Raw genomic sequence first — 20205 nt, forward strand, 5'->3', positions numbered from 1 at the left:
ACATCAACTCAAATTGCTCCTTTTGTAATGACCACCCAGAAACAGTTTTGCGTCTTTTTTGCATTGTATGCATGTAAGAAAACTGTGGCAAGACATCAGTAGGTTTATAATTGAACACATTTATGAAGATTTTACACTATTGTGGAGAGATGTACTGTTTGGATTCTTTACATACAATAGAAATAAGCGGAAACATTTTTATGTAATTAATTTCATTATTCTTTTGGCCAAATTTCATATACACAAATGTAAATTTACAAACAGAAAAACACATTTTCGTACCTTACAAAAATAAATTGAACTGTATTTTAAGACGGTTAAAAAAAGAAAATATATATATATATATATTTTTTTTTTAAATGGCTAAACTCCGCCTGTTTCTACAATTTCTGATTTTAAACCTACCCTTAACCTTAATCACACTGCTAACCTTATGCCTAACCTTAATTTAAAGGTAAATAAATTATATATCGCCAATTTCTATTTTGTCTGCAGTAACTAGTGACGCAACCCCTCTGGACTCCACCCGCTGAAGACGGCTCCAGCAAGGATTTGAATAACTTAACCTGTGGCTCCAGTCTTGTTTTGTGAAGTCACGTTTCCACCTCCCGCGAGTTTACACGTCACCAGTTTCCTGTTGTTATTTTGTCAATGGTGGACAGTCTAACTAACTCATAAATGTCGGGGAATATCAACACTGTAACCAGGAAAAGACGGGAAGGCGGTTAGCTATTTATTGATAGAAGCTAAAAACCAAACTCTCCAAGCCTGTGGCATTGACAAGAGGCGGCAGCTAATTAGTTTAATAGCTGGCAAAAATCTGACAGTAGGCTAGCTACTGTAGCAGTAGCAGCGGCCTTGGTCGGTTTTGGAAAAGTTTCCTGATTTTATGTCCATCATCAAGAAATTACCATCATCACGAGCTATGGACATCTAGTTTGGAGCGTCACCCGGACCGGTATGTAGCCACGATTGGCATATTTTAGAAGTTGTGCAAAATTACATCTAAACGAAGCCCCAAACTATCGTTAGCGTTCTAACTACAAAGTTAACTAATATTACGCCACTTGTTAGCGAACATTGCGTTAGTAAAGTTTGATAGCTAGCTAGCTAGCTAACTGTGTTAGCCTGCTGTCACTTTCAGCTAGAAACAGGGGATGTTTGCTTGCTAATGTTATCAAGCCCATAGCCCACAGCACAAGCATCCCCATAGTTACCGAAGAGTTATGATTAAATATAAAATGTTCTATACTATATGTCATGTAAGTCCCCGATTGGCAAATAATTAGTTAGGTAACGTTAACTTACGTTAGCTAGCTACAATTAGTAAACTAGCTAGGCTAACTAACTATTCACTTAGATGACTAATAATGTGATGTAGTTGTTCAGCGGCTTCACTGCAAGTATATTGTATGTTTTTAATATTCAATAAAAAACTGGATAGTAAGTTTTTCTAGATTGGTTACAAATGATCACCTCTCCGTTGCAGTGACAATGAGAACTACTTGCAGCCGACCGATGTTGTGCTTCAAACTGTAATACGCGACAGTTTCTGTGAATAATTATTCACCAAATGTATCGTGGAGTTGGGTTTAATCGCCTACTAGCTAACTAACCAAGTTGATTTAACTTGGTTGGGAGCCACACCTCAGCTGTTCTGCTTTTGTTGAAAATTATTTGGCAGATTTATAGTAGTAACTGTTTATGACAATGTCTTTTAAAATGTAACGTTAATAACACTGAAACTGTAGCTTGTAGCTGTCATTTTACACTTAGTTTGTGGCTGTCACTGGGTTTTCAGCCAGACTGTCAAAAGTGGTTGCTGCGAGTAGATGGGCTGTAGGCTGGATCTTGAATATTAAAACACCATTTGAAATAGTCATCCATGCCAGCCTGAGCTGTTGTTTATTACATAGAGAACCTATTAAACCTAGTTGTGTCGTTTATTATGAGTAAACTGCAGTGACATGAGAGGAATGTATGGAGTGTGAAATATGAGATTCCAGAAGGCCCTGTTTTTTTTTTTTTTTTGTTTTTCCAAAGAATACATGGACCTTATCAGAATTCCCGATATGCCCTCAGATGAACCATCACAGGCAAAGCGTCAATACAGGACTAAGATTGAATCCTAGAACACCGGCTCTGACGCTCGTCGGATGTGACAGGGCTTGCAAACTATTACGGACTACAAAGGGAAAACCTGCCTCAAACTGCCCAGTGACGCGAGACTACCAGATGAGCTAAATGCCTTTTATGCTTGCTTCGTGGCAAGCAACACTGCAGCATGCATGAGCGCACCAGCTGTTCCGGACTACTGTGTGATCATGCTCTCTGTAGCCGATGTGAGTAAGACCTTTAAACAGATTCAACATTCACAAAGCTGCAGGGCCAGACAGATTACCAGGTCGTGTACTCAAATCATGCGCGGACCAACTGGCAAGTGTTTTCACTGATATTTTCAACCTCTCCCAAATCGAGTCTGTAATACCTACATGTTTCAAGCAGACCACCATAGTCCCTGTGCCCAAGAAAGCGAAGGTAACCTGCCTCAATAACTACCGCCCTGTAGCATTCACATCGGTAGCCGTGAAGTGCTTCGAGGCTGGTTGTGGCTCACATCAACACCATCCCGGAAACCCTGGACCCACTCCAATTCGCATACCATCCCAACAGATCCACAGTTGACATAATCTCAATCTCATTCCACACTGCCCTTTTCCACCTGGACAAAAGGAACCCCTATGTGAGAATGCTGTTCATTGACTACAGCTCAGCGTTGAACACCATTGTGCCCACAAAGCTTATCACTAAGCTAAGGGCCCTGGGACTAAACACCTCCCTCTGCAACTGGATCCTGGACTTCCTGACAGGCCGCCCCCAGGTATGGTATGCAACATCTGCCATGCTGATCCTCAACACTGGGGCCCCTCAGTTGTGCGTGCTTAGTCCCCTCCTGTACTCCCTGTTCACCCACGACTGCGTGGCCAAGCACGACTCCAACATCATCATTAAATTTGTTAGGCTTAATCACTGACAACGATGAGACAGCCTACAGGGAGGAGGTCAGATATGGACAACGACCTCTCCCTCAACGTGAGCAAGTCAAAGGAGAGGGAGTTGAACAGGCCCCCATTAACATTGACGTGGCTGTAGTGGAGCGGGTCGAGAGCTTCAAGTTCCTTGGTGTCCACATCACCAACAAACTAACATGGTCCAAGCACACCAAGACAGTCGTGAAGAGGGCACAACAACACCTTTTCCCCTTCAGGAGACTGAAAAGTTTTAGCATGGGTCCCCTGATCCTCAAAAAGTTCTACAGCTGCACCATCGAGAGCATCCTGACCGGTTACATCACCGCCTGGTATGGCAACTGTTCGGGTTTTGACTGTAGGGTGCTACAGAGGGTAGTGTGTACGACCCAGTACTTCACTGGGGCCAAGCTTCCTGCCATCCAGGACCTATATACTATACGGTGTCAGAAGAAGGCTCAAAAAATTGTCAGACTAGTCACCCAAGTCATAGACTGTTCTCTCTGCTACCACATGGCAAGCAGTACTGGAGTGCCAAGTCTAGGTCCAAAAAGCTCCTTAACAGCTTCTACCCCAAGCCATAAAACTGCTGAACAATTAATCAAATGGCCGGCCACCTGTACTATTTACATTGACACCCCCTCCTTTGTTTTAACTCTGCTGCTACTTGCTGTTTATCTGTGCGTAGTCACTTTATCCCTACCTAGATGTACTAATGACCTCAACTAACCTGTACCACCGCACATTGACTCGTTACTGGTCCTCCCTGTATATAGCCTTGTTATTTGTTACTTTTTAATTTTTAACTTTATTTCTTGATCTGCGTTGTTGGTTAAGGGCTTGTAAGTAAGCATTTCACAGTAAGGGCTACACCTGTTGTATTTGGCGCATGTGACATACAATTGTGATTTTGATTAATTTAAGCAATTTCAACATTGGCGGAAAATGCATTGCTTCTACTGTCACCCTACGTGAAGACTTTGTGTGATAAATAATACACCCAAAGTCATGTATTTTTCTTTCCTATGTTCCTGTCCCGTCATAAGGAAACCTTGTTAGGTATTTGCTGTAGAACCGGTTGGAATGGAAATGGAACAGCTCTTTAAATGGAAGTGCAACAGCTCTTGAGTCAGCAGTCTGTCATTAATGATACATTGGTTATTTATTTCTTTCATACATCCATACGTATGTATAATCAATCCTGTTTTGAACCTCTGCAGATGCTGGGTAAGAGGTGCTGGTCCCAGTCACTTAGATTCTTTGCCTGCCTGCAAGTAGCATTAATGCAGTGTTTGGCTTCAATGTGTGTCTGCTCAGGTGGTTTGAACTCTGTTTTCCTGGATAGATGGCAGCATAAACGTACTGCTGCTGACATTAGGTTCCTATTTCTCACATACAGTGCCTTCGGAAAGTATTCAGACCTCTTGACTTTTTACACATTTTGTTAGGTTACAGCCTTATTCTAAAATGAATTCATTTGTTTTTCCCCCTCATCAATTTACACCCAATACCCAAAGCAAAAAAACATTATTTTTTTATGTGAAATTATTACAGACCCTTATTATTATTCAGACCCTTTACTCAGTACTTTTTTGAATTACCTTTGGCAGCGATTACAGCCTTGAGTCTTGGATATGACCCTACAAGCTTGGCACACCTGTACTTGGGGAGTTTCTCCCATTGTTCTCTGCAGATCCTCTCAAGCTCTGTCAGGTTGGATGGGGAGTGTTGCTGCATGGCTATTTTCAGGTCTCTCCAGAGATATACGATTGGGTTCAAGTTTGGGATCTGGCTGGGCCACTCGAGGACATTGAGACTTGTCCCAAAGCCACTTCTAAATCAAATCAAATTTATTTGTCACATACGCATGGTTAGCAGATGTTAATGCGAGTGTAGCGAAATGCTTGTGCTTCTAGTTCCGATAATGCAGTAATAACCAACGAGTAATCTAGCTAACAATTCCAAAACCACTACCTTATACACACAAGTGTAAAGGGATAAAGAATATGTACATAAAGATATATGAATGAGTGATGGTACAGAGCGGCATAGGCGAGATGCAGTAGATGGTATCGAGTACAGTATATACATATGAGATGAGTATGTAAACAAAGTGGCATAATTTAAAGTGGCTAGTGATACATGTATTACATAAAGATGCAGTAGATGATATAGAGTACAGTATATACATATGAGATAAATAATGTAGGGTATGTAAACATTATATTCATATTATATATGCTTTGTCTTGGCTGTGTGCTTAGGGTCGTTGTCCTGTCGGAAAGTGAACCTTCTCCCCAGTCTGTGGTCCTGAGCACTCTGGAGCATGTTTTCATCAAGGATCTTTCTGTACTTTTCTCCATTCGTCTTTCCCCTCAATCCTGACTAGTCTCCCATTCCCTGCCACTGAAAAATATCCCCCACAGCATGATCCTGCCACCACCATGCTTCACCGTAGGTATGGTGCCAAGTTTCCTCCAGATGTGACGCTTGGCGCTCAGGCCAGAGTTCAATATTGGTTTCATCAGACCAGAGACTCTTCTTTTTTTTCTCATGGTCCGAGAGTCTTTAGGACAATTCCTTCGACCTCATGGCTTGATTTTTCCTCTGACATGCACTGTCAACTCTACAACGTTTATATAGTCAGGTGTGTGCCTTTCCAAATAATGTCCAATCAAGTGAATTTACCACAGGTGGCCTCCAAGTTTTAGTTGCATCTCAAGGATGATCAATGGGAACAGGATGCCCCTGAGCTCAATTTCGAGTCTCATAGCAAAGGGTCTGAATACTTATGTAATTGCTGATTTTTATTTAATTTAGTCAATTTTAGGATAAGGCTGTAGTGTGGTCTGAATACTTTCCCAAAGGCACTGGATGTCATAAGGTGAACGCACCAATTTGTAAGTCGCTCTGGATAAGAGCGTCTGCTAAATGACTTAAATGTAAATGTAAATGTACAGCCACACTGAACTTAAGCAATTTTAATAAAATAAACTTTTCTAATTGAAGTTGAACAGGAGTGATGTGGAGCTCCAAGTGGAATGAGCCACCACTGACTGTCCCGGCGCAGACTACTGGGCAGGACAGCTTCTTAATGTCTGATGCAATTTTTTTGATTGAGCCTTTATTTAACTAGGCGAGTAAAGTTAAGAACAAAATCTTATTTACAATGATTGACCTACACCGGCCAAACCCAGCTGACGCTGGGCCAATTGTGCGCTGCCCTATGGGACTCCCAATCACGGCCGGTTGTATTACAGCCTGGATTTGAACCAGAGTGTCTGTAGTGACACCTCAAGCACTGAGGTGCAGTGCCTTACCCGACTGCACCACTCGGGAGCCCATACTTCTATTACCATTCTTCTATTAGTGCAACATTCTGTCTGTCACACTGAAGAAATAAGGATGTGGGATACATCTTCAAGTTACCTCGAATGTCTCTATGGGGCTGCAAAGGCTTTGTTTGCCTTTTTGTGTTGCTGATTTTAAATTAAAACATTTTTTTAATGCCTTTCTCTCCTCAGAGCTGTCAGCTGCATGGAAAAGTCTGAATCAGACCAAAGCTGCTGTAAGTAAACCCATATTAACAATGTTGTTTCACAGATTTTCTATTTTTGTAGACTCACCACTTAATGCATGGGCTGTGGCATTTGAGTTTTTGTTCTGCATTCTTTGTCTGAGTCAGGCGCTTTTGTTTTCCTTGCAGTTGCAGCACATTGAGAACCACCTGGAGGCTTCTCCTGGCTCTGGAGTTCTGCTGGATTCCGTCATGGATACAAAGAAAAGCTCTGGGGGCGCCACCAGGAAAGTGAGCCGCAGAGGTGAGGTACACAATGATATATCTCATCCTTGTAAGCCATGGTTACTATTTACAGAAGAAGGTTCTCAAACTGGACTTAGCAGCAGGCATCGTCATTACTTTGCGTTGTTTTGCATTGCAAGGTTACTTTGCAGGAATTCTAACCCTATCTCTCCTGACTCAGATGGGCGGCGCACAGAGGACTGCTCCCAGGCAGGCGGAACCTCCAAGTCCAGAAGGAGGAGTCATCGGAGCCCAGACAAGAGCTCCCGCAGCCCCCTGAGGAACACCACACAGGACAGCAACGTCCACAGGAACAACTGTGTTGAGTTTAAAGAGCCTCTGACCTCTTATAGGTATGCACTGTTAATGAGATGTAAAAACATTTTAAGTGTATTTCTACCATGTTTACTAATGTATGCTGAAGTTGTGCGACGATACAGTGCAAAAGGTTGTTTTTAGTTCCTGACCTACCCTATAGGTCCTGCAGTCAGAGATGGTCGTTAAGTCTCTACTTTTACAGCCACATGTACATGTGTAGGTCTTTGCACATAAGGCTGCCATTCAAAGCCATGTGATCTTGACACATCCCGTTCAAATAGCCTGAATGCTTAAGTGATCCCCCCTCAGGGAAGCAACCCCAACACCCCCTGACCTCCTCCCAGCTGGAGGCCCAGAGTCTGCAGTCGGAGGATGCCACCCCCCCTCCCCCGGACTCCTGTCTCAGCCAGCTGGTCTACCAGAGCGACACGCGAGACCAGCAGACACACTCGTCTGCTCTGGACAGCACTGTGGTGCGCTACCTCAACCACTGTCCCACGCTGGAAGCCCTGCGGCCCCCAGGCCACGCTGCTACAGCCAGGGACGCTAACAAGGAGGGGGGCCCGGAGCACAGGCCCAAAGCACACACCCTGGAGGGCCCGGCCCCACCCCCAGCAGAGACTGTTTCCTCAAGCCCTGGTTCGGCCTCCCAGAGGCTGGAGAACCTGAGGCGGAGGAAGCCTGACGACAAGCTGGAGAAGCTGAAGGAGACGATCCGCAGACAGAGAGAGCACCTGGAGGCTGCTGACAGAGACAGGCTGCTGGAGCAGCCTGTGGGCATCAGTGGAGCTGTGGAGACCACCACCGTACCCACGGCTAAGATACGCAAAGTGGCAGCCGCACCTCCGGCACCTATATACAAAGGTAAAGCCCACTGGATAGAGAAAGTTGGTCTCCAATTGCACTGGATGTAAAAATCTGATTACATAATTCCTTCAAACCAAACAGTCATTTGTTCTTATCAGGTTTCAACAGGAGTGAGACCAAGATCTGCACTCCTGATGGTAAAGTGTGGCGAGAGATCTACAGAGACCTGTCTCGCCAGCTGTCAGGTGAGCACTGAGTGGTAGATGACCAATCAAAGGACACACCCTATGCTATTAGCTATGCTTACATAATGACCCCTGCAGTTAACAGGGGTTATTGACAGATGTGGGGAGTGACTGAAAGGACTGTGGAGATGAACTGCCAGCTCATCACCGCTCAATAGAATCAATGGGCTGTTGACGTCATAGTGGATTTACAATGGAAAAGGGCATCAGATGGTCAGCATAGTCCAGGGGTGCGCAAGTACTATTTGAGAAGATCTGATCATACAAATTTCATGGTGGCACAGGTCTGAATGGATATTGTCGTTTACTGGCATAATAACAAACCCCCACCTTGCAACCCATGCGATCCCTTGTTCACACCTTTTGTTGGCGGAGAATTTTTAGCAGTTTTAATGCTCATTTCCTGCAATTGTACACATTTTCCCATGTATTACATGTTTCTATGATACAGGGGTCAAAGTTCCCCCAAAATAACTTGGTCGCTGTGTTAGAACATTTATTTTGATTGGCGATTTTGTGCATTTATCAGAAGGATTTGCCCACGTGAACATGAACATTTTGTCTGATACGGCAAAATCGTGGCAAAAGGCGGCTAAAATCATAGTCTGCAAAGTCTTTAAGTGTTTTTCTTTTCGAGCCACATAATCTTTGGGATGGAAGAATGCTTTGTTTTACTTGAACTACTAAAACCGGATATAAAGTATGTAGAAAAGATGATGGACCTATATAATCTTTGAGAACTAACAATTCTGAGAACTGAATTCGAGACCATTTATTTTATGTTTGAGCATAAGAACACTGCATTAGCCATGGCAAAATGCATAGAATTGCAGGAAATTAACTTTAAAACTGCAAAATCTTCTCGGCTCCATGCAGAATAAGTGGAATCGCATGAAATTTGCTTTAAAATTGCAACATTTTCTCTCCGCTCCATGGAGAAATCTGTAGAATTGCAAGAAATTGGCAAAAAAAAGTAAAACAAATTTCTCTACAATGTCAAGATGGGGGCCAAATATTATTGTCCAGGGCCATTCAGATTAGCTGACCAGACCTATTGCCACTCCCAATACCTAAACTCCCAGTTCGATCTGGGGAAAAAAACTGTAATACTAGGCTATAAATATAGTTGTTGTTCCGATTTCAAGCTCCTGTGCTTAAATACTGCTCTGCCGTTCAAACTGCCCTGGAAATGAGATGGCATAAAATACACTCCAGTATTTTCAGAAAGACTAAGAGCTATTTTACCTATCCCAGTCAACTGTTTCCTTCAATAAATAAAGCAACTGTCCTATTTCGGACAAGAATGATTTTGAGAGAAAACATTTCCACCAAAGAAATGAGTGTCCTCTAAATTTAGGATAACTTGATGAATGTGGTGAGGTTTTTGCTGCAGCAGATTTTCCAGGCATTTTGCCACAACCGCAGCACTGCTCGCTACCCTACCATTTTGTATGACTGAAGAAACATTTTTGTATTTTCTTTGTCCTCCCTGGCTCTTTGCTGATTCCTGGGCTTCCTCACAGGTTTTCATGCCAAAGTTCTCTGCTTCGTCCTCTGATACTGTTACAGTCCACCAGCTTCATATTCAATTGCTTTGTTTTGCATTCAGATGTCTTTCAGGAAGGTAGCAACTTTTTAGAAATTTGATAGTTCTGTTATTTTTCCCTCTTTTGTGTTCAAACTGTCATGTCATATCCTTTCTCCCCGTCTTAGAGAGCACCAAGCCCAAGCAGCGACCCGCAGAGAAGGCTAAGGAAAGGAAGCCGTCCAAGCCTGTGAGGAAAATCCATAAATCAGCTTCTGTTCCCGACCCGGAAACCAAGCTAGGTTGGATCTCTTTTCATTTATCCCCGTCTCTCTCTATCTCGCTTTTTATTAGTCTCTCGTGCTTACTCATCCTGGGTCTATGCGTTCAATAGAAGATGTGGAAGCTCCTCCAATATTGTGTGTGTAGGTGATAATTCATTACAAAGCCCAGGGGTCTTTCACAAACAGGGGGAATCTCCTCATTTGTTTTGGTTCATTAGTTACTGTGCAGCACGCACACTGAACCTGAGCAGGCGTATCACAGTGAATACATCTGGAAGGCGTGTACCACATAAGGCCTTAACTGTGTGCTCTTAAACAGGCCTCTGTTTGTCAGTGGCACCATTTAAGTCACTTATCCACAAAGTATCGCATGCTGATTGCAAGCAAGCAGCAGTGTAGATGCACACTGTAGTTGGAATGCAGATGCGGCACAGTTCTGCTGGGCTGGGCATACCAGCTCTCTGACAGCCACCCTGTACTGGGCCCACACCAGCCTCCCTCTTTCTTTCTTTGCCTCTCTCTCTCTCTGTCTCTGTGTGTGTGTTCTTCACAGTGCAGTGGAAAGTGAGATGAGTGTGGTATAGTGTAGTCTTACCCTGTGTTCCTGCTGCTGGACATCTGCTCCCAGCCCGCTCACCAGAAATAGCCCCCTGAAATCTAGGATCAAGTTCAGCTCCTATACCAAACAGGAACAGCTGCTGGCCTAACGTCAGCCCCTGCTTTGTAGAGCAAATCGGTAGGCTATATTATTCAAAGTAATGGAAGAATTGAGAAATGGTAATGTTCCATTTGTTGAAAATGAATCCAGCAACACTGTGCTTTGTGCTAGATCCCTTGAGTTCACTGCAGTGCTGACACCTTTTTATGAAGACATTTTAAAAAATATTTTCAAAGTTGGTTATGCAGATGGTGCATAATTGACCCATACTCATTACATTTACATAATGCAGCTCTAAAATAATTTCTCTCAAGACTTCATATTAGAGCGAGACGACATCATTATGTCTCTTTTGTGCAAGTGAGTATCACTTCAGTAAAACAGCATTAGGGTTTTTTTGGACACATTTTCAAGGGGCAATAAGCTGTTGAAACATCAATTTCTGGACATAGAAATGAATTATATGTACCAATTAAATCTTGAAGGATGTAACTTATAAATACCTCATGAGTTCAACTGTTGTACCCCATAACCCAATTAAAAGCTAGTTTTACTCCAATGTTTGTAACTATGTAAATGTAAACAAACACTGTATAGCCTCAACGCATAGTTAACTGTCATTTTGATATCATGGATGGCCAGTTCTTGCATCCATAGCCCTGTCTATTACTGAGTGGCAAAAATTTCATGTATATCCCTCAGCTTTTTACCAAAACAGAGCAGGGTTGACCACTTTGTTTCAATTAAGGATTCTAAGTTGAAAGTCTTTGCTTTCTGATAAACAGTCCTGCCATAAGTCATTACTGCTGAACTCTACAGCGACCATGACCTTTCTGTGTGTTTTCGTGGTGTTCTCCCTGTTGCTGCAGTGATCAGCACCACGTCATGGCGGGAGGGCCAGAAGCTGGTGAAGATGGTACTGGGCCCCGCTCCACGTCTGCCTCAAGAGCAAAGGCCAGAGCCCACAGACAGACTGGCCAGGACAGGTGGGTTGGGAGACACACAGTGCCTTTGGAAAGTATTCAGACCCCTTGACTTTTTCTTCATTTTGTTACATTACAGCTTTATTCAGAATAAATAAAAAAGAATCCTCAGCAATCTACACATTATCCCATAATGACAAAGCAAAAACAGGTTTTTAGAAATGATTGCATATTTATTAAACATAAACAGAAAGCTTATTTACGTAAGTATTCAGACCCTTTGCTATGAGATTCAAAATTAAGCTCCGGTGCACCCTGTTTCCATTGATCATCCTTGAGATGTTTCTACAAAGTACTGAGTAATGGGTCTGAATACTTAGGTATATGTGATATTTCAGTTTATTTTTAAATGTGCGAAATTTTCTAAACCTGTTTTTGCTTTGTCATTATGGGGTATTGTGTGTAGATTGATGGGAAAACCCCCTTAATTTAATCAATTTTAGAATAAGGCTGTAACGTAACAAAGTGGAAAAGGTCAAGGGGTCTGAATACTTTCTTTAGGCACTATCCACTATCCTCACCCATCTCTGCTCTACTTGGCCTTCTCTCCTCTATCCCTCTCACCCCCTCCACTCCCCCTCATCCCCCTCCACTTAATCACACAATCATGTGTACGGCTACATGCACACAATAATGAGATTGTTGTGGATAGTCAGATTCATATAATAGTTTGATTAAAATGTTTACATGCTATGCAAGAAGAACGATTCCCCTAATAATCATGTTTACATGGACACCTAATGGCACTCTCATAAATGCAGAAAATTGCATTTGTGTTACTGTATATGTGGCGTTCATGTTTTTGTTTGTTTATTGCAAGGCGTACAGTGCACGGCTAAAGGAATATCAATAAATATCGAGTTTGTCGTCTCTTCTAGCACAGGCAGTCTCCCTACATTAGCCAACTTTGGCTGTCAGTGACCGGAATGAATTAAGATTGACTAGCCGTTTCTGACTGACTGCGCAATTCAGCATGGTCTGGTTTCCATGGGTTGTGCTGGTGGTAGACTCATATCTGGGGGGTGGGGGAGAAGCATGAGGCTGCTTAAAGGGTTGTACTGCCAGTCTCTTTTTTTACTGCTATATTAATTTCTGCATTGTTGGGGTTAGACTTTGCAAAAAAGGCATTTCACTGTACTTCTGCGAGTGACATTAAAACTTGACCTCCACACAGAACATTTACTTAAACAATTGTAGATGTGTTGTCTGGATATAGCTACTAGGGCTGTCAAACCATTACAAACATTTATCAAGTTAATCGCATGGTTTTCTGTAGTTGACTTTGGTTAATCTCAAATTTATTGAAGATGTTTCAATTAAAACACATCACATTGGGTTGTAGGAACAATTTAACACAAAATAGACTATTTAAGACAATTGAATAATAACAGATCATTTAAGTCTTGAGTTCATGTAAAATATCATACAGCTATTAGATCTAGCCTAGACTACTTCTTATCCATGTTCTTCAACATGAACTAGTTACAAGCTGTTACTACAAGAATTGGGATAATTTGATCATTTCTTTTGACCTGAGGACTATTAACAGAAACATAGCTAAATTGAATGGCTGTTCTGTTTTTAAAATCTGAGTTTAATCTAGAGGCATTCTGCCATTACATTCTAAACATTCTCGTTTGGCTAGCTAGCTAACGTTAGCATAACAAGCTAGCTACTTCTGTGCAAATGAAGTGTCTGCTGTTATTTATAGAAACGCCTGAGAAAGTGAATGGTTGAACTTTCTGTAAGTTTTCTTTCAGAATTGTTGCTCAAAGCTGCGTGTATAGTTGTTTTAGCACTACAAGAGAGGCAGACCGCTCTGCTGCTGCTGTTGGTAGCAGCTGTTAGTACACCAACAGAACAGTGTTGTGAGGAAACGGACTTGGCTGACAAAAATGAAATGCGTAGCAAAGATTGCCATTTAATTGTAACGCTTTAACTCTGACAGCCCTAATAGCTACCACGATTTTCCCCCTAATTATGCACACAAAACACATGTTCCTTTCAATTCACAATAACATTTAGTCACAAATCAATACAATACCCCTTGTCGTTTGCATTTTTTTTCCAGCATCCCATCCTCGGTCAAATTCGGACCCCTGTCCGGAGCTGAATCGTCGGTCCAGACCCAGCAGCTCAGAGAGACCCTGCAGCCGGGACAGGACCACCCAGCCCACCCCAGACCCTTTCTCTGCAGGCCCAGCCGAGGACAGGGCCCTCAACACAGATCTCCTGTCTGTAGACATCCGGGGCATCCTGGACGACCTGCAGCTGGAGCACAGAGCAGAGGAGCGAGCTCCAGTGGAGCCCAGGATGGGTTCAGTGTCCGGGGCCAGAACCACAGCATGGACGGCTAGTTGCTCATCCTTACGGGGCTCCCGCAGTGCCAGCCCCACCAAGCGCAACAAGCCAGAGCCATCAGAACCAGGGCCCAAGAAGAGGCACTACGACGCCGACTCGGTGCGCCAGTACATCACCCGGCAACAGGAGGAGCGTAAAAGACAGTTAGTGGAGGAGCGAAGGGCCCAGAGGGAGGAGGCGGAGAGCAGGAGCCAACGTCTTCAGGAGCTATATAGGAAGCAGAGAGCGGGGGTAGCCAATAAGGGCCCTGCGGTACTGGAGAGTTCAGTACAGAAACGCCTGCAGGAGACCTACACCAAACTACTACTGGAACAGGCTGAGTTAGAAGAGGAGCCTCTGCCTTACCAGACTCAGCCAGCCTCTACCACAGTCATCCACCAGGTAAAGGCATAGTTGAAGCCCTCACTGTCCCCTTACTCACATGGCAAGCTTTAGCGAAAATGTGGGTATAGAGCATGGTATGTATGGCGTGTCAAATGCATTTTTATAGATGTCCTTGTTACATTAAGGGCCAATATGTGAAATGGTGACATGTCGAATTACCCTCAGTATAACTTTGGACATATAATGCTATTGCTCGTATTTCATGTAGTCAAGTGGCTTGTAGGAAATGACTCATCCTGTGGTGAGTTAAACTAGCTGTGAGTTATTTGTGGTGTGTGTTCTCCTTTAGCAGAGGCCCCTGTACCAGCCATCCGGGGAGTCGGACAAGGAGAACAAGAGGCAGGAGAGACCCCAGAGTGCCTCCTCTAGCAGTGACCTGTCTCTATCTGAGATACCTCACCCACTCTCCAGGTCAGCACACACCTCACTAAAACACTACTTACAGCTTATACAGTGCCTTTCGGAAAGTATTCAGACCCCTTGACTTTTTCCACATTTTTTTAGTTTACAGCCTTATTCTAAAATGTATTTAAATTGTTTTTCCCTCATCAATCTACACACAATACCTCAGGTTTAGCAAATGTATTATAAGTATAAAACTGAAATCACATTTCTATAAGTATTCAGACCCTTTACTGCACCTTTGGCAGCGACTACAGCCTTGAGTCTTCTTGGGTGTGATATTACAAGCTTGGCACACCTGTATTTGGGGAGTTTCTCCATTGTTCTCTGCAGATCCTCTCAAGCTCTGTCAGGTTGGCTCGGGTTCAAGTCCGTGCTCTGGCTGGGCCACTCCTGCATTGTCTTGGCTGTGTGCTTAGGGTCATTGTCCTGGAAGGTGAACCTTCATCCCAGTCTGAGGTCCTGAGCTCTATGGAGCAGATTATCATCAAGGATCTCTCTGTACTTTGCTCTGTTCATCTTTTCCTTGATCCTGACAAGTATCTTCAGTCCCTGCCGCTGAAAAACATCCCCACAGCATGATGCTGACACCACCATGCTTCACCGTCGGGATGGTGCCAGGTTTCCTCCAGACGTGTTTTTAATCTTGTTTCTCATGGTCTGAGAGTCTTTAGGTACCTTTTGGCAAACTCCAAGTGGGCTGTCATGTGCCTTTTACTGAGGAGGAGCATTCATTTAGCCACTCGACCATAAAGGCCTGATTGGTGGAGTGCTGCAGAGATTGCTGTCCTTCTGGAAGATTCTCCCATCTCCACAGAGGAACTCTGGAGCTCTGTCAGAGTGACCATCGGGTTATTGGTCACCTCCCTGACCAAGGCCCTTCTCCCCGATTGCTCAGTTTGCCCGGGCGACCAGCTCTAGGAAGAGTGTTCGTGGTTCCAAACCTCTTCCATAAGTTCCTCAATCAGCTTTCTGAATTACCCTAGAGGCACCAGAACATCAAATTTTAAGAACATTTTGAAGATCGTTCCACAAATAAGGTGCAAGAGAACTAATTTACCTAGTATGCTCGGTTAACCATAAAATAGGGTACTTCTAGTGATAGTTTAGATGCAACAGTAACTTCAGATACTGTAAATATCTGTCTGGTCCTCACATAGGGTAAACAATATGGATGTAACTGTCATCTGCATATGTTCATAAACTCATGAGTTGCTATGTAGTTCTTGGAATCTTCAGTTGATCCTCGACCCTGAACAATTTTTGCTTATATAATGAACACAAAGGTGGTTCTCAGAAAGTCCTATTTAGACTGTACAAGTCACATATTTGAATGACTTCATGCATATTTAGATGTCTTAAACCTTTGGCATAGTATCCTATGGACAAAGTATTTAATGGGTCCATATACTAAAGGACTTTGTAAATCCCCAAAACAACAATATTTTGAGTGTTTCTGAGCCCTTTGTTTAAAAAATGGTATATTTGAATACTAATCCTCCACTCTTTCTCCTTTAGGAATGAGATGGGACTGGGAGTTCCATCGTGGCTGCAGCCTGACCATCTTAGTTCTGCAGTCAGACCCTCTAGTGCTCTGGCTCCCCCCACAGACAAGCTTTTCTCCCTGGGCCTGGAAACGGGAGTGGGCTCTCGGGTGAGGGGAACCAGCCCTCCAGCCAGGCCTCAGCACTCTACTCTCACAGGAGCAGCCAACAAGACCAAGATGAACCGCATTGAGGCCCTGAAAGCCACAGCCACATCCCTGTCTACCCGCATAGAGAGTGAAGCACGGAAACTGGCCAACACAGGGATCAACTATGGCTGTGCGAGGGACATGGATCTTACCGGTCTGACCCATCTTCAGCCTCAAGACGACGGCTGCTGGGCCAAGCCTGTGAGCCCATCGGTCAGAGAGCGCACTGATGCTGCTGACGAGCTGTCCCTGAGGATCCAGAGGCTCCTGAGTGCTGGCCAGAGCACATACAACAAAGCTCTCCCAGGGGTGGGCGACCTGCACAGCTTCAGAGAACAGAGAGGCGGGGCCTCTGCTTCAGGCAGCAGGCCACAGACATCCCCAGGCCTTGGCTCCCATGAGAGGCCGGAGGAGCACCCTGAGGTACCAGGGAAGACCAAGCTCCATGACTCCAGCGGTGACTCCATCAGTGAGGGCCCACTGCTGAGCGAGGGCAGCCTGTCGGAGGACAACGAGAGCCCCCGCATGCACATAAAGAGGGACCCTAAACCAGCAGAGCGTCTCAGGTCACTGGACTTCTGTGCAGGCCAGAGGGAGGGCGTCCAACCCATCTCTCACTTCCAGAGAGCGGCAGAGAAGTACCCAGCCCTCAGCACCCTCCCCTTCTCTCAGCCACGGGACCGCAGCCGAGGCCCATGGGAGGAACTGACCAAGGGAAGTCCTCATAGCGTCATCAACATCTTCACGAAGAACCACCTGCACAACCACACCAAGGGTTAGCCAACACATTTACACACCCACCCTATCCATAGAAGTGTTTTGAATGAAGAACGAATGTTTAACCCATCGTCTGTTCCTCTGGCTTCTCCCTGCAGTTGGAGGAGAGGAGCAAGCAGACAGGAGCTCCCCTGCGGTGCATTGTGGCCTGTCTGCAGCCAGCTCGGTAGATGTGGCACCAGCGTATGAGGATGACTTTGTGTCGTCCCGTAGCAGCAGCGGCAGGAGCAGCCAGTCTAAGAAAGGATACAACGGATGCAGGTAAAGTGGTTTATACCACTGTCACATGACTGGGTGTTGCTATCTGAATACCTCTCATGCAATTAAAACATCATTTGAAAATCCTGTAAAAAAATATGGGAACCCGACCACAAGGTGGCACTAATGTTACATGGCTGGCTAGGAGTTCAACTCAACAGATGTGAGTTGCTGTTTTTGAAGTTGTTTTAGTAGTCTGTGGTGGTTTGATGCACATGATGTGGGTCTTGAAATATGGCTTATCTCGACGTCTCATTGCAGCATCACCAGCGGGAACAGTCACTATGGCGAGTTGATGAGTCGCAGGTCCCCTTATGACACCCGGACTATAGACCTGCCATCCCATCACTCCTCAGGCTCCACTCCAGTATCTTCACCTCACTCAAAGGGCTCATTGAAAAGGGGTGAGACTTGCCCCACAAAATAAAATAACCACTTCCCTGAAATCATACAGCCAAGTGACAATGTCTTACTAGTGTAAGTGTCTCCCATCTCTTTAGGCACTGCTTCAGACAAGAGTGATGCCACTCTGGTGGAGGAGCAGAGGAGCCCCTGCTCTCCGGGGTGGGAGAGCCTGTCTAGAGACTCAAGACGAGGAGGCTCAGCCTCTGAGAGAAGCTCCATCCACAGCCTGGTGAAGAGTGTGTACACTGACAGTACACTAGGGGGTGCCTCAGGCCACTTACACTGCAGGTAAGGCGTTCCAGCCCAGACCACTTCTGAGGGGCTCAGGGGAATTCCCAGGAGCTTGAATATCCTCCTTGACCTTCAGTGATTACTGGTATTTCCTTCCTTCCTGAGCTTCTTGGTTGTCTTATAATCTCTGAGCACATTTGTGTGGGGATATTATTGCTGGCATATGGGCACAATGCCTCTTTCAATTACATGAGTTTTTGGTCTATTTGTTTCACTGTGCAGTTTCACTTCAGGTATGCGACAAAATTTCCTTGTTAGCCAGCAGCCTACCACCCTGCATCCACTGCTGGCTTGCCTCTAAAGCTAAGCAGGGGTGGTCCTGGTCGGTCCCTGGGTGGGAGACCGGATGCTGCTGGAGCGGTGTTCGAGGGCCAGTAGGAGGTCCTCTGGACAAAAAACAAATATCCCAATGCCCCAGAGCAGTGATTGGGGACATTGCCCTGTGTAGGGTGCTGTCTTTCGGTTGGGACGTTAAACGGGTGTCCTGATTCTCTGTGGTCACTAAAGATCCCATGGCACTTATCGTAAGAGTTGTGGTGTTAACCCCGGTTTCCTCGCTAAATTCCAAATCTGACCCCACCATCATAGCCACCTAATTATCCCCAGCCTCCAATTGGTTCCTTCATCCCCCCTCTCCCCTGTAAATATTCCCCAGGTCGTTGCTGTTCTCAGTCAACTTGCCTGGTAAAATAAGGGTGAAATAAATAAATTAAGTGGTCCTTGGCTTCCAAAGACCACCACTTATAATATTTACACATTTCAAGTGACTGGAGAGAATATTGGAGTAAACTTGGACACCACATCAGCTACAGTGTTCTTTCTACAGGGTCTCTTTGCCAACATAAAGATGCATCTCACTCTGTCAGGCTTGAGCAGCGAATGAACGTGGTCTTTTCAGTTCAGTTCCCAATATAATGGGGTGGCCCATTTATATACACTGAGTGTACAAAATATTATGAACACTTTCCATGACAGACTGACCAGGTGAAGGCAGTGATCCCTTATTGATGTCACTTGTTAAATCCACTTTAATCAGTGTAGATAAAGAGGAGGAGACAGGTTAAATAGTTATTTTTTTAGCCTTGAGACATGGATGTTATGTCTGCCACTCAGTGTTAATGGCCAAGACAAAAATAATCCAACTGCCTTTGAACGGGTTATGGTAGTAGGTGCCAGAGTCACTGGTTTGTCAAGGACTGCAACGCTTCTGTGTTTTTCTTGCTCGACAGTTCCCCGCGCGTATCAAGAATGGCCCACCACCCAAAGGACATCAAGCCAACTTGACACAACTGTGGGAAGTATTGGAGTCAACATGGGCCAGCATCCCTGTGGAACACTTTCAACACCTTGTAGAGTCTGTCTCCACAACTTGAGTCTGTTTTGAGGGCAAAAGTGGGTGCAACTCAATATTAGGAAGGTGTTCCTCATATTTTGTACACAATTATATTTATTTTTGTGAATGGATTTAGTCATACCCAATGCATTTTATCAAAATTCACTACATCACCAAAAGTATATGGACACACCCCTTCAAATGAGTGGATTCGGCTATTTCAGCCACACCCGTTGCTGACAAGGGTGTAACATCGAGCACACAGCCATGCAATCTCCATAGACAAACGTTGGCAGTAGAATGGCCTTACTGAAGAGCTCAGTGACTTTCAACGTGGCACCGTCATAGGATGCCACCTTTCCAACAAATCCTTTCGGTGAATTTACTGCCCTGCTAGAGCTGCCCCGGTCAGGTTTTTGGCCTCATGCTGCTTCTTCGCCATCAAATACATAAACAATTAAAAAATCACTCGGAAACACGTATACAATATAATATGGCTGTGGTTTTCATGACTGATAATGCAAATTTGAGGCTCATTCTTAGCCTACATAACAAGGAATACTGAAGTAAAATTGACGTGCCACTTGCACATCGTATGGCTTTAGCTAACTCAACACTCTAGAATGCTTATTCTGCTGTGGCTATAGATC

The 20205-nt window shown here is 44.4% G+C and overlaps 1 protein-coding gene across 1 annotated transcript in view; it reads left to right on the forward strand.

Moving 5' to 3' along the window:
* The first annotated feature begins 618 nt into the window (after positions 1-618).
* Positions 619-20205, forward strand: part of LOC115145020 (centrosome-associated protein 350-like) — a 39660-nt gene continuing 20073 nt past the window's right edge. Inside the window, 15 exon segments of the mRNA XM_029686227.2 lie at positions 619-958; positions 6554-6597; positions 6736-6850; positions 7013-7184; positions 7459-7480; positions 7482-8013; positions 8115-8201; positions 9915-10028; positions 11538-11654; positions 13723-14393; positions 14686-14807; positions 16317-17266; positions 17367-17529; positions 17788-17930; positions 18027-18219. Coding sequence (XP_029542087.2) covers positions 6799-6850; positions 7013-7184; positions 7459-7480; positions 7482-8013; positions 8115-8201; positions 9915-10028; positions 11538-11654; positions 13723-14393; positions 14686-14807; positions 16317-17266; positions 17367-17529; positions 17788-17930; positions 18027-18219 — 3338 coding nt within the window. The 5' untranslated portion in view covers positions 619-958; positions 6554-6597; positions 6736-6798.

The sequence above is a fragment of the Oncorhynchus nerka genome, linkage group LG17 (assembly GCF_034236695.1).
Source record: "Oncorhynchus nerka isolate Pitt River linkage group LG17, Oner_Uvic_2.0, whole genome shotgun sequence".
NCBI lineage: Eukaryota > Metazoa > Chordata > Actinopteri > Salmoniformes > Salmonidae > Oncorhynchus > Oncorhynchus nerka.